The sequence below is a fragment of the Sciurus carolinensis genome, chromosome 8 (assembly GCF_902686445.1).
Source record: "Sciurus carolinensis chromosome 8, mSciCar1.2, whole genome shotgun sequence".
In the NCBI taxonomy this organism is placed as follows: Eukaryota; Metazoa; Chordata; class Mammalia; order Rodentia; family Sciuridae; genus Sciurus; species Sciurus carolinensis.
The window spans coordinates 75,115,031-75,129,170 of NC_062220.1; the positions used below are offsets into that span (position 1 = coordinate 75,115,031).

At 34.0% G+C, this 14,140-nt stretch overlaps 1 protein-coding gene across 13 annotated transcripts in view; it reads right to left on the minus strand.

Moving 5' to 3' along the window:
• Dgkb (diacylglycerol kinase beta) overlaps positions 1-14,140 on the minus strand; it is a 640,490-nt gene that overhangs the window by 446,227 nt on the left and 180,123 nt on the right. For all 13 annotated transcript variants that reach the window (XM_047561038.1, XM_047561039.1, XM_047561044.1 and 10 more), the window contains 3 exons: positions 10,194-10,311; positions 7,735-7,823; positions 7,536-7,652 (listed from right to left, as the gene is read on the minus strand). In XM_047561038.1, the coding sequence (XP_047416994.1) occupies positions 7,536-7,652; positions 7,735-7,823; positions 10,194-10,311 (324 nt within the window). The remainder of the gene's footprint in view (positions 1-7,535; positions 7,653-7,734; positions 7,824-10,193; positions 10,312-14,140) is intronic.

Consider the following 14,140-nt stretch of genomic DNA (forward strand, 5'->3'; position numbering starts at 1 on the left):
TGGCAGAGGTAAAAGAATCTCAAGTACAAGAACCAAGACAATTTAGTGAGACACTGTCTCAAAATAAAAATAAAAATAGAATAGCTGAGAATACAACTACATGGTAGAATGCTCCAAGTTTCAATCTCCATTACTATTAGCATGCATACACACACACACATACTCACACACACACAAATACATATGTATTTGTGGGATGAATGGGGTACTTCAATAAAGATATGTATAAATCTTAAACTCTAGTAAATGTGAATATGAGTACATTTTATAAATAGGGCCTGTGTCACTGTACACAAGTTAAGATAGTTACCAAGGATTTCTGGCAATTACCAGAATTTTGCAAGATCCAAAAGATTCTTTCCTAAAGCTTTCAAAGGAATATTGATTGCCTTACCAACATTTTATTTTGGACTTTTAGCCTCCAGAACTGCAGGTGAATAAATTTGCAGCTTTTTAAAAAGTATTATTATTGGTTCCTTCATTTATACATGACAACTGTACTCATTTTGACATAGTTATAAAAGCATGAACTATACTTTGTTCTGATTCAGTCTCCAGTACTTCCTCTTCTTCTCCCCTCTTCCTCCCCTCTGTGCCCTTCCCTATACTCCATAGGTTTTTCTGCTACTTGTTACAGCAACTGTAGGATACTAATACAAGCACTTTGAAATGTGAACTAAAACCAAATGCAAACTATAAGTCTTAAGGCTCTTCTGTAAAATGGTTGTTGCAGAGAAAAAACTTTAGCTCCTTGACCTTGCACAATCCTTTTAATATGGAAAAGGTACCCAGGCATGGCGGTGCAGGCCTGGAATCCCTGTGGCTCCAGAGTCTGAGGCAGGAAGATTCCAAGTTCAAAACCAGACTCAGCAAATTAGCGAGGACCTAAGCAACTTATTGAGACCCTGTCTCAAAATCAATCAATCAATCAATAAATAGGGCTGGGGATGTGGCTCAGAAGCTAAGCACTCTTGGGTTCAATCCCTCATACCAAAATAAATAAATAAATAAATAAATAAATAAATAAATAAATAAATAAAATAAAACAGAGAATGCAGATTTTAAGAAACTTCTACACATAGAAAAATCTGAAATAAAAATCCCCATGTGTACAGTGTGTGAAAGTATTGAATATTTACTCTTGTCCATACTCTAAAGACACCCAGGTGAAGGGCAGGAAAAAGGTTAGGTACTTAGAGCCTCAGGTGAGCATGGCCAACAGATGCAGTCTGAGAGCCTCATGTCTCTATTCCATCTATTTACAATTTGGATAATAAATAAATGAAGTGACAGCTTTTTGGAATTTGGGCTCAGAAGGAAAGAACTAAAGACTGGGAATCATGTGTTTGATGAGATGACCAGAGTGTGTGTTAGGTTGTAACACTTCATACTGGGGTTAAAGGCCTGATTGCCAGAGCAGCAATGTTCAAAGGTAGGGGCTTTGGGAAAGTGATTAGATTATGCCAGTTGTAACCTCATCATTAACTCATTGAAGAATACATAGCTGAATGAACTATGGGAATGTGGACAAAACTGAAGGTGGTGGAACCTAGTTGAAGGGAGCGGGCTCTTGGAGGTGTGCCCTTAGAATACATGTGTGAGCACGTGTTCTCACTCCTGCTCTTGCTCTCTCTCTCTCTGCTTCCTGACCACCATGAGGTGAGCAGTTCTGCTCCACCATGCCCCTCTTCCATGATATGCTGCCTTACTACAAGCCCAGAAACAATGAATTCAGCAAACCATGTGCTGAAACCTCTGAACCCATGAGACAAAATAAATCTTTCCTCCTTTAAGTTGATTTTATCAAGTGTTTTGTTACAGTAATAGAAAGTCGACTAACAGAGTTTCATGAAATAGTGACCTCTGAATGAATAAATAATGCCAATATGTAAATTTCCAGTTTGATAACCCATATCCCTGAGTTTTGTCTGGGAAGCTGTGATAAAACCTGTAGAGGTGTCAGCGTATTGCACAGTCTACAAGGGCAGTAACCATCAGCAAAACAGCGATACATACTGCAAGAAAATTCCCTTAACCAAGAGGTCTCTATTAACTAAGAATATTTGGGAATACCTTATGCTTTTATATAGAATGGAATCTGTCAGCTGGTGAATATATTTGGGTGGTCATAAACTTCATGACATTATAATATGATGCTGAGAGCATCAAGTTAGAAGTATCGAACATTTTACAAACTGCGAGTCAAGTTTGTATACAGGTCTAGTTTAAGAACCATATTGCTCAGATACATACTTGATGACAAAATATAAAACATGAAAGCCAATAAGAAAATGCATATATCCTAGGACTATCCATCCAACTCAAAAGTAAACATGAGTTTTGCTGAGAACATAAAACTGCTCTAAAAAATACAGTCTATCAAAAGAAAGAAAATATCAACAAATAGAAATCTGTAATTGATTCAAAGAACAATTTGTTTTTTTTAGGTTACTGGTAATGTTCTTTTTTGGTCAAGTGCTTCTTAGATGAAGCATTCATTTTTGCAAAGTCACTGATCTCTACCCTTATAATATGAACAATTTAATGTGTATATGTCATTTTTCAAGAAAAAATTTAAAAGGAAAAAAATGAACATTGTCAAAAATAACAAGTTGCTTAAATTGGTGCCATAGTTTCAATGTATTTTTCAAAAGTTTACATGTTGAAAACTAAATCCCCAAATCATTATGCTGATGATATTTGGTGTTCAGGTCTTTGGGAGGTTATTAGGGTTAGATGATACATCCATATGGGTCCTCCATAATTAGATTAGTACCTTATAAGAATTGGAAGAGAAACCCAAGCTTGAACACTTCCTCTGCCCTATAATGCCTTCTGCCATGTTATGACACAACAAGGCCTTCACCAGACATGTTCCCTTGACCTTGGATGTCTTAGTTTCCAAACTGTAAGAACTAAATACCCTTTTAAAAAATAAATCATTCAGTCTGAGATGTTGTATACAGCAAAAGAAAACAGGCTAAGACAACTTGTCACCATGTCATTTCATGGATAAGAATATAAGAAAAAGACATAGTTAAGTCCTTCTCAGTATCACTAAGAGAGTGAAGACTGATAATTGTCTTAAAGGTAACCTAGTCTCCAAATCAGTAAAAGCCAAGACACAAAGAGCCTCATCAAGAATACAAATAAATACAGTATCGATGAATACTGCCTCTTGAGTAAAATAACCAGTGAGGCACCAAAGAAAAGAAATTATGACCTGTTTTTAATTTACTTTTTAAAATGTTGTTCAATGTTCTTTTTAAGGTAAGATATACAATTCTCAGATCATTATTTTTATATATAAGGAATTCCTATTGTTATTTAGAAATTTAGCCCCATACCTAGAAAAGCCATAAAATACAAACCATATATTCCTGGAAGTGAAATAAATCCTTAGAAATAATTTCAGAGTTTTTGACAGTTTCTGGTAGCATATTATCAGAGCCAGATATATGTGTATTGAAAAAAATGTCTTGAAATTAGAAGAAAAATAAAGTGTATATATGTGTGTATGTGTTTATAGGGTAGAGTTGAGAAAATAGTGAATGCATTGGCCTGATAAGAAGGTGGTAGAACTGAAGGAGTCAAATTGAGAAAAAATAGAATATAAATAGTCCCAAAAATGTAGATGTTACAAAAAGAAGAGACATTAATAAATCACTCTTTTAAAGAAAGACTCAGTGGTCTAATTTGAGGGACATATCTATTAGTTGCTACAACCCATTTGTCCTAATATCTTGCATGTTCAAGATACATAATTACTGCTGGCATTTGCTGAAGATAAGCCATATGACTTTGGAAACTTTTAAATATTATAGTTAAAAATTTAATATTGTAATTAAAATACTCTCACTATATTATAATAAAAGTTAGCAATTTGTATATGTAAAATAGGCATTCTTTAGTTAAACCAAACAGAATGTATTAAAATCCCATCCTGGTAAGTCCTGACTGATAAGGAATTGTTCATCTGGATCAGCAGCAATTCAAAACATATTCTAAATAGAATGTCAAAGAAACACTCCTTGTGGAAATGAACAGGTATAAGTGGTGGAATCTTAAAGATGTCAGGATATGGGCTGGGGAGATAGTTCAGCTGGTAGAGTGCTTGCCTCATAAGCATAAGGCCATGAGTTCAATCCCCAGTACTGCAAAAAAAAAAAAAAAAAAAAAAAAAAAAAAAAAATGTCAAGATGTACTTGAGAGAGGGAGGAGGGAACCACAGTGAATATTTTGTCTGGCTCAAAGGATCAAAAAAGAAAGCATAGAAGACAAGTTGCCTACATGGAGGAAGAGTTTTTCACTGTTCTTACTTAGGTTTTTCCTGCTTTTGTTTTCTAAGTGGTTAGATTTACAAAAGGATATAAAATTTCTTTCTAAGAGCTTAACTATGTATCTACAAGATGGCAAACCAGTATAATGCAGTATCAAGACACCACAAATACTGACTGAAAAACAGTGTGAAAATGGATATTTTTCTTTCAATATTTTAATGAATTTCACATGTATTTTTAATACTTGATTATTTGATGCAGACTTGAATGCTGCAAGATGATATTTGAAAACAAAAGATAAATAGAACATGCATTTGGACTTCAGTATTTAGCAATGGGATGAATACTATAAGAGTTATTCAAGTGAACTTAATGAGGCCTTCTTCTAAACTCAATGCTCCATCAAGAAATTTATGTAATTAGGAAAAAATGTGTGGCATTGACCTGCAGCTGAAACAGAATGTAGTCTAGTAGTGGAGACAATGTTAGTAAGCAGACATGGAACAATTTAGTCTTTCCTTTGGTGTGGAGTAAAAAAAGTATTCAGAAAAAAGAATATTAGTGTCAAAGAAAATTCTAAGGAAGATATGAAACTTAACTTGGTTCCTGACATGTAGTAAGAATATAAAGCAGGTGCATTCAAGGGAATGGGATTCGTGAAATAACAGACACAGGGAAAACAGTCTTCCCAGGGGACTGCCAACCAGACATACACAGCTATAGCAGAGGGAAAGAATGGAGAAGGAATATATATGGACATGTGCTTAGGTCTGAGTTTTGAGGAAGTGAAAACCAACTTGAGGTAGGGGGTGTTGAGGGCTGCATTTATCAACACAGGATTATTATAGGTTGCTAAAGAAGGCATATGATAACAAATTGGTATTTTTGGAAGATCTTTCAGGAGGTCGTATACAGGCTGTATTATAGGAAAAGTACCTTCTGTCAGGGAGGTAAGCCAGAAGATTCTGACTCTAATCTAGTCAAGAGGTGCTAAGAGCTTGCACTAGGGTTGTGAATGTGGAGACAAAAACTCATATCTGGAAGAGATATTTTAAGGAAGAAATGTCAGAGTAGATTGTATAAATGGATAAAGAAGAAAGACAGGAGTAAAAGAAATTGACTTGAAACCCTATCTCCAATAACTAGAGCATGAGGACAGAATCACCTAATCTGTCTGATAGAATATCATTGGGAATATAAATCAATCACATTGGCTTAAAATTAAGTGAAATTCAAGTCCACATGATTTTGGATGCTTTTAGTATATGCAGGTGCTTTTGTGACTTAGACCAGATCATTAGAGATCACTCCATAGGTGAGACAGAAAGGGCATGATCTGTTCTGCCTGGGGCACTCTGGGCACCCCAGCATTGGTTTTGGGAACCCACAAGGCATTTCACCTCTCACCAAGGTGTTACTTGCTGTGTAAGGTCCTTTCTTAAACACTTCTACACTTATAGTGACAACTTCAATTCTTATGACAACTTACACTATGATATAGATGTTATTAAGTACACTTTACAAATTAGAAAATTGGCCAAAACTTGTTATATATATGATCCAACATGGCAAAACCAGTAAGTAACAGATGTCATGTTAAGGATCTGATTATCCTGCCTTATAATACCAAGTCATTTCCAGAAGTCATATATAAAGGAAAGTACTGGCTTTTGGACAAAAAACATAATGAAGCCAAGTTTTATTCTTTTGGTTTCTCTCTGCAGTAGATTCCTCATAGAATCCATGCTAATAGGCCTTCCTAAATTTTCACATCGACAGTGCCCTATCCCATCACTCTCATAATAATATATTCTAACTCTTTGTATATAAATAGCACTTTCTAGAAAGTGGGAGGACAAAATAAAGCATATGAGTTTAGAATCAAATCAGTAGTAGTAGGTGGTGGTTGGTCAAGACAGATCATTTTTATCCTAAAATTTTCATACAATGGCTCAAAACAGTATAAATACTAAATATAAAAATGTTCAGAAGTAAATATATTTTGTATCAGGAAGGCACAAAATTAATAAATTAATAAATGTGTTCCTATAACTACTTAAAACTCTTAAAAGCACATGAAGCCTGAAGTTACTTTTGAAAAGGTTACATATTCTTCCAGATATATGATAACATTTTATTTAAATTGTGCAAGTCTTCTTTCATGAGCCAAACAACTGGGACCAACGGGTCCCTGGAGTTCAAGATTTTCAACAAATAAGGCTGAAGTTGATCAGAAGCCTTAGGGTCTAGGAGAATTTAGCAAAAGGGTAACTGTTTTTTTTCCTTTTCTTTTTCCTTGACACTGCCTTAACCCTCTAATGCTCCCTTTATAGTTTTATTTCCTGAATAAAACTCAGAGATTGATCAATTGATTTAGACCTAAAGGATTTAAAGACATTTACAGTTTATATTGCATTCTACCACAGTAACAAATAAAATCATCCTCAAAAAACTTGTTGATCTATAGTGTAAGATTCAAATATTAGGGGCATGTTGTCTGACCTCATTTGGAACATGAATTTTTTACATTTTTAAAAGTACAGTTTATTCAGAGTAATATCCATTCTTATAAAAAAAAGGAAGTACTTCACATCCTATAAAGCGAAAGCCAAGGTCAAGTCCAAAGTTCTATGGTCTGGTCGAGTGCTTGGTCATCTGTAAGTGGTAGTGCTAGAGGTAGATTCTGGAGTTAGAGATAAGGAGGAACCATTAAAACAAAGAAAGAAAAGGAGACTAACATGTTGGAAGGTAAACAAGGACAGAATTTCAAGATGCTTTGAGAACCAACTAGTGGCCTTTTTGAGCCCATAGATTTTATGATTAAAATAAAGTTACAATATATGTCACACACACACACACAAAAAACAAAACAAAACAAAAAAAAAAACCTTAAAAAAGAGTGTTTTGAGGTGGAGTTAGAGTTGAGTTCTATTCAAACATTCCCCTATTCTCATTGCTTACCATTGGCCATGGCCTCTGAATGCCTTCATGGGAACCTCAAGAGTTCTATGGACACAATTTGAAACCATAACATAGTATCATCTCTAAGACTGTTATCAGTTCTAAAGTCCTGGATTCTATGAGGGCAAATCTGACCTTGACCTTCTTCCTTTGGAAGTCAGATGAAATAAGAAGCTTCCATGGTTTTATGCTGATTGACTCAAATACTCAGGAAGATCTTTCAGACATCTGACAGTATGAGCTACATAGTCTTCAGTAGAGTGATCATGGGATTTTTCTGCTAATGTTACTCACTGTGATCTGACACCAAACACAATGCAGTCCTGTCAGGCCCTGGTAACATTTAACTGTTTTGTGGCACTTGTCACATTTAGTTGGGCAGTTGCCTTCAACCCAGTAATGGTGCATGACCTAGAACAGAAAAAACAGTATCATGATAAGAGGAGGATTCATAATTGTTATCCACAGAAAGCAAGCATGGTCACAAACTTACATCAGTGTTCTTTTTAGACTTCACATAGGTCTTGATGCAAGAAGGAGGTGCTCTAGCCACGCAGCGCTCATGGACTGTGTATTTGCAGACTGAAAGGAAACAGGTACACAAATTCAGAGCTAATCCTGGTCCTGATTGCAATTTTATAGGGAAAGAATGACATTAACAGGACCTCATTTCATATCCACTGCTCCCTAATCAATCCAATCAGCCACATCAAGGAAAAGCCCAAGTCGACTGTTTTTACCATTGAATACAAAAGACCAATTAGTACAGGAAATATTATGCATGTGAAAAACCAAGACTCCTCTATCATGGCATAGCAGGAAATGCTTAATTAAATCAGTCCTCACTCAAATTTTTCACAATAATTTCCAGATGACAAAAATATTAAAGACAAATTGATGACTGCCAAATGGCTTGGTGTCATTTGCTAGAAGGAAGAGATCCATATTTTACAAAGTATAGGCATGAGAGCAGCTGGTGAGCATGTGAATAAAAGCCTATGAGTTTATGCTATTTTGTCTATTGATTTATCTAATCCTTAAATGGCTGATTAGTCTATTTCTAGAGAATAGATTTCATCATACACGCCAGACTGTCAGTCAGTGTAAGATCATTCCTCACTTGACATCATGGCATTGCCTGTCCAAAAAAAACAAACTTTGCTCAACAGCATATGGTATGGTATATGTAAGCAAAAACTGATGCTTATATGCAAATGTGTACATATACACATATGTAATCAAATATATGTATGTGTGTATGCATATGATATGTCATGAAATTAACACATATACTTTTTGGCATTTTGCATATTCCTGTGGTTTGAATCTGAATATAATTAGGGTCATAAAAGTGGTTCTATAAAACTAATGCTGGTTCCAAATTAAGAGTTCTAAATGCATGCATATATAGGATAAAACAAACTTAACAGCATTCAGTTAGTCCTCTCCATAAAAACGAAAGCACCTAAAGACTTCATGAAATCTGAATAAAAACCATTAAATCCACACAATATGCAAAGTAGAAAATTCTAAAATGTTCACATCTGTGATTTGGGGGACAACACTGAGGAAAAAAACATACTTTCTCTATTTTTTCCTATTATTAATCATGCCAAGAATCTTGAATTCACCATACTAGTCAGTTAAAAAAAAAATGTGAACTAAATTCTCACATTTATATAACACCATTCACCTTACTTGAGAGTTACCATTTTGTTTCACATGCTCCTATCAGTAGAATCTACCATAAAATATTCTCCTTAAAAAATCATAGGACTTTGAAAACAAAGTACTTTATTTGTGTATGCAGAATGTTCCAGTGTAATGAACCTTTCAAATGTGGCCACCAGAAACTGTCTTCTGAGATAAGGGCAAGTTTCATAGAACTTCATTACCATCCTTTCATACTTAGTATACCATATGTGACCCTAAAAATGGTTTTTATGAGAAAGTAAATTTCCAAACTTATTTATAAAAAAGCTGCTAGTTAAAAACAAAAAATAGGAAAAGAAAATAACAAATCTGAAAACGATGTATTGTATGCAAGCCAGATAAAACTTAGATTTAATTAACTGCACAAAAGTGGGAAAGTGGGAAGTATCTGATAAGCTTGACAGTTCCAGTAACTTTATACATAGCAGAAAAAGGTGTGGATAGATAAGTTGTGGGATTAACAGAGAATGCCCTAAATGAAGAGGAAATGGTATATATTCTACTTTAGCAGGAATGTCAGAGAATACAAAATATTATCAGGTAGATATTCTCTAGAATTAAAAATACTTAAGTAATTTTTTAAGTTAATGCTAACATATTCTAATAGAAAAATTCTATTTGGCAGAACTGAATTAATAGAATAAAATAATTATTGCAAATCTAAGTGGACTGAAGTTAATAAGATGTACACATTCACAAACTTGCAATGTTATAGATTCCTATATCTATAACCACATATGAAGATTTTCTTTATGATAGTATTAAAAGTAACACATTTGAGGTGTTAAATTTCTTAATTTGAATATAAGACTACTTCTAATTGGTTAATTTTTTTAAAGACCTGATGGAATTGCATCATTATAAGAAGTCTGTGTGAATAAATTGCCAAACCTAGGGAGATATAAATAAATAAATAAATAACATGTAAACTAAGAAACTTATGGAAATTGCAAATTAGTGGAAATCCCAAAAGAACTTGGAATTATGAATAAATTAAACTGCAATGGAAAGAAATTGGCTAAAGGATCGGAAAAATTCCTTAACTCTTTTTCAGTGGAAGGGCTTCCCAAAACTCAATAAAGGTAGAACCCAAGTGACTTCATTCAGAGGTCTGCAGAGCAATGTGAATTATAATACAGAGAGGGTCTGGATTACTTTATAATTTGACAAACAGGACTCTATAAAACCAGCCCTTGCTCTCTCACGGTGAGGCTATCCAGGTGAAACAAACATACTTACAGGAACAGCAGAGGCCCTGCTTCCCCACACCAATCAGCATGTTCAGGCAAAGATTGCAGTAGGCAGGTTTGTTAAAGTGCTTGAGTCGCCACACATGCTGTCCGTCATCTTTCACATTCTGCACAGGGATGTAAGAGAAACAGATTTCACTTAATGAAATAAACAGTAGAATATGTAGGTGCCAATAAAATTCAGAGCTGGACTGAAGCATTTGAAGACAATCTGTTATTTCATCTCTGACTTTCTCCAAGATCGCCACAGAGAGTCTTCAGAAAAACACATGTGCTCTAGTGGAATGAGACACTGCTAACAAATTGTGGATGCTATAGCAACCTACAAGTTCTTGTCTAATGTCAGCAGTTCAACAGCATACCCCAAACCTTCATAATGATATGGCAAACTGAGTGCTTCCTAAGAACAGGGATGTGTCTGCCTCACCTTTGAATAGCATATTCTTAGCATAATTCTATAAACAAATGAATGAATAAAGAGAGAAATTATCTTGAGTGGAAGAGGTTGAGCAATGAAAACTAGTAAAAACTATGCTAACCTTTGCTGATAATGGGAATATGAAAGAATCCCAATGGTGGTTAGGACTTGTAAGAAGGCAGAGGAATGGAACCGGGCGAAAAAAATAGTACTTACAAGCAAGAGATGATGGTATTTTAGGACTTCATTTGTGGAAGTGGGATGTTATATTTTCTAATTCCATGTATCAAATAATAAATTTTAACACATCAATATTTTAAGGGATTAATTACATTACCATTCTGCTTATGCTTCTTTTGTAAAATATAAAAGACTTTATTCTTGTAGAATGATAGCAAACTGCATTGCTATATGTATAACAATCAGCATAGTTATTTGCCAACAAAGCCTTGAGTTTATATTAATTTACACTTTTAGCAAAAATACTGTGATTACTAGTTACTATTTTAAGCAAAACTCTGTATATCATGATAGCTAATTATCTAATAGATTTTTTAATCACATCTGTATTTTTCAAGATTAAAATAAAATGGATCTTGAACTGTTTACAAGAAGGTCAAAATATAGATTTAATGTGATATATCACATTAAATATCATTTTTGCTATCATTTTGTTCATTGACATGTACTCTGCACTCAATTCACTATTTTGTATGAAACTTAGTTTCAGAAATCATTTATTAGTACTCTGTTGACACGACCATAGCTCATAATTTTTCAGATTAACCAAATTATCATATTTCTTAGAATTACATTCACCAAATAATTTTTGAGCACTTACTATGTACTGGGAAAATCATATTAATTCTGAGGTAATGTGATAACACAAACATCCAGATCATCTTGTTTCTTTTGATAATAAAATATTCATATTAACATTCCTAACCACTTTTTTCTATACCCAGTCAAGAGATAAGTCACTGGATTTGTAATACCAGAGGATATTTATAGTAACTAATTCTTACATTAGAAACAGAAATGTCAAATTTGCATCATAATATGAAACATTAATAAAAATGCTGTACTGGGAGATAATTCTCCATGGATCTCTTGAATGTCTACAAGTTTTGCAATCAGAAACACTATCCTTTTTTTTGTCCCCCACCAAGAAACTCCTTTCAGACATACTGAAAAATAGCCTTGGACAATAAAGATGTTTTTCCAGTCAGGAGAGAAGGCAGGTTTATATATTGTTCAGTCTAAAAAGGTAATCTCTTTCTTCTAAGCAAAGATTAAACAGATTTCTTTGCTGCACATTATAAGAGATTTAGTTTCCCTAAGGTAGAGAGGTTCCTAACTCTGATGCTGTGCACTGCAATTAGTTGGGTCTCACTTCATTATTCCTATGAAACTTAGGGAGAAAGGCAAACAGATCAAACAGGAAGCTGCAGTGCTGCTCTGCTGTGAGTAGTAAAACCCATTGTCTCTGACCCAGATGTCTCATGTCCTCTGCCAGCCTCCAGGAAATGGTGGCAAACTAACACATTAACAACACATTAACCTGCAAGAAGGGTAAATCTCAGACCTATAATTCTCGAAAATGCTCATATTTGCCTTTCTAACAAGGGTCTAATTAGCTCTCAACAAAAGCAGCTAGACAGAAGGTGTCAAGGAGAGATCTTCAGAAGATAAGATTTCAGTGTTCTAAAACTCAAGAAATAGGTTTTATAGTAATTTCTGAATTGAGTTCTGGTTTATATGAGCCCTAAATTTCAAGTAGTTATAAAATGTGAATAGAATACATGTTTAACTTTTTTATATTTTGAAAACTGTCTATACTTTAAATTTCTATCCTTTATAAGTAATTTCATCTCTCAGTGGTATAATGAGTGACTGGTGTATAGCATTATATTATTGGATTCAATAAAATAAATATTGGAAACAAAAAAATTAAAAAAAATAAATATTCTGCTATAAAAAGTTTAACTATGGCATTGTTAATTTTTAAAACTAATAAATTTTAAAATTAGCAGTTAAATGCTTTAAAATATTTTTAAGGAAATGGAGAAAGGAAAAACTATTTTTCATATGTATTACCATTTTTATAATCCTTGTCATTTTATTTTTAAATGATTGTCCATTATATGTGAATAAGCCTCATCTTGTTGGAGTGCACATATGGACTAAGTTAGCTGGCATTTTCCTTATCAAAAAATAAACAAGTCTGAACGTGGGTGTTCTGTCAATCAGAACACTTAGCCATGTTACAGGCTGCAACTGATGTACAAATCCATTACCCAGGCATAAAATGCTTTACCAAAAAACAAATCAAATAGCTTTATAGCTCTTAGCCGGATGCATTGCCAAAATATGCAAGGAATGAAATATGTATGTGACTTCTTTAAGAGAAGAAATTGAAACCAGGAGCCAACTACTTCTCAGCAGTGCAAATTATACTCCAACTCTCTGTATTTTCATGTCTTGTCTTGTTTGTCTTATTTAGATTGTAAACTTAGTGGGGAAGAGAAAGAATCTGTCCTTTTCTATATCCTATCAACCGGTAAAGCATATTTCTATTAGGGCTTCTATTACAAATAAATATTTTTTGCCAAGAAAGGAATTCACCTTTATATATTAAAAAAAAAGAAAGAAAGAAAAAAAAAAAAAAAAAAAAAAAAAGCAAAGAAAAGAGCAGAGAATCCAGAAGGCTTGGTTCCTAGCCTACTATGAAAATGTGAACCAGCCTTTCTTCTTCTTATTTTCCTCTCTAATGAAATGAAAGTACCCACTTTCCTTTCCCAGGCCGTGGTGTGAGGTTTCATTACACAATACCTGTGAAGTTAATTTAGCTTCTCAGAAGACTGGTGTTATATAAACAGCAAATATTATTACCATCATTGGGTTGAGCTGTGTAACATTCCAACATATCAGCCAAAAGAATTAAGAATAATATTCATAGATTTGGCAAACTTTATTTCATGGGAAATTTCCTTTTTTTTTTCTTTTTTTTTTTTTTAATTACCAGCTATAGCACTGTTGGTTACAATGCAGTAGCTCAGATCTGTGCTTACAAGAGAGAAATATTTATGTTTACCGAGACCTAGGCTGGTCCACTCTAGGAACTTCACATCCTTCCTTGATTTTCAGTTCTCCAGAAGCAAAAGGGACGTTTCAAAGGGAAGAAGGCCCTATGCACTCTTTCAAACTTACTTCCTTATTCTAGTGATCTCTAAAATTTTAGGATTTTCCTAAATATTTCCAATATCACATACAATGTTCAACTGAACTAGAACCAATGTAAGTATTTTTTATTTTCAAAAGATCTCAAGGAGAAATTTTACAGATCCCATTATAAGTATTCCTGCCCTGGCACCCAGCCACATTTCAACAGACTTATTTAGAACACATAGAAGAGCTAATGTTGCAAGTTACTTTAAAACCATTAAATAATAAGGACCACTAAGTTGCCTTACTATTTTGTTCAGGATCAGCAAACAGTAAATGTCAATATAAAAGAA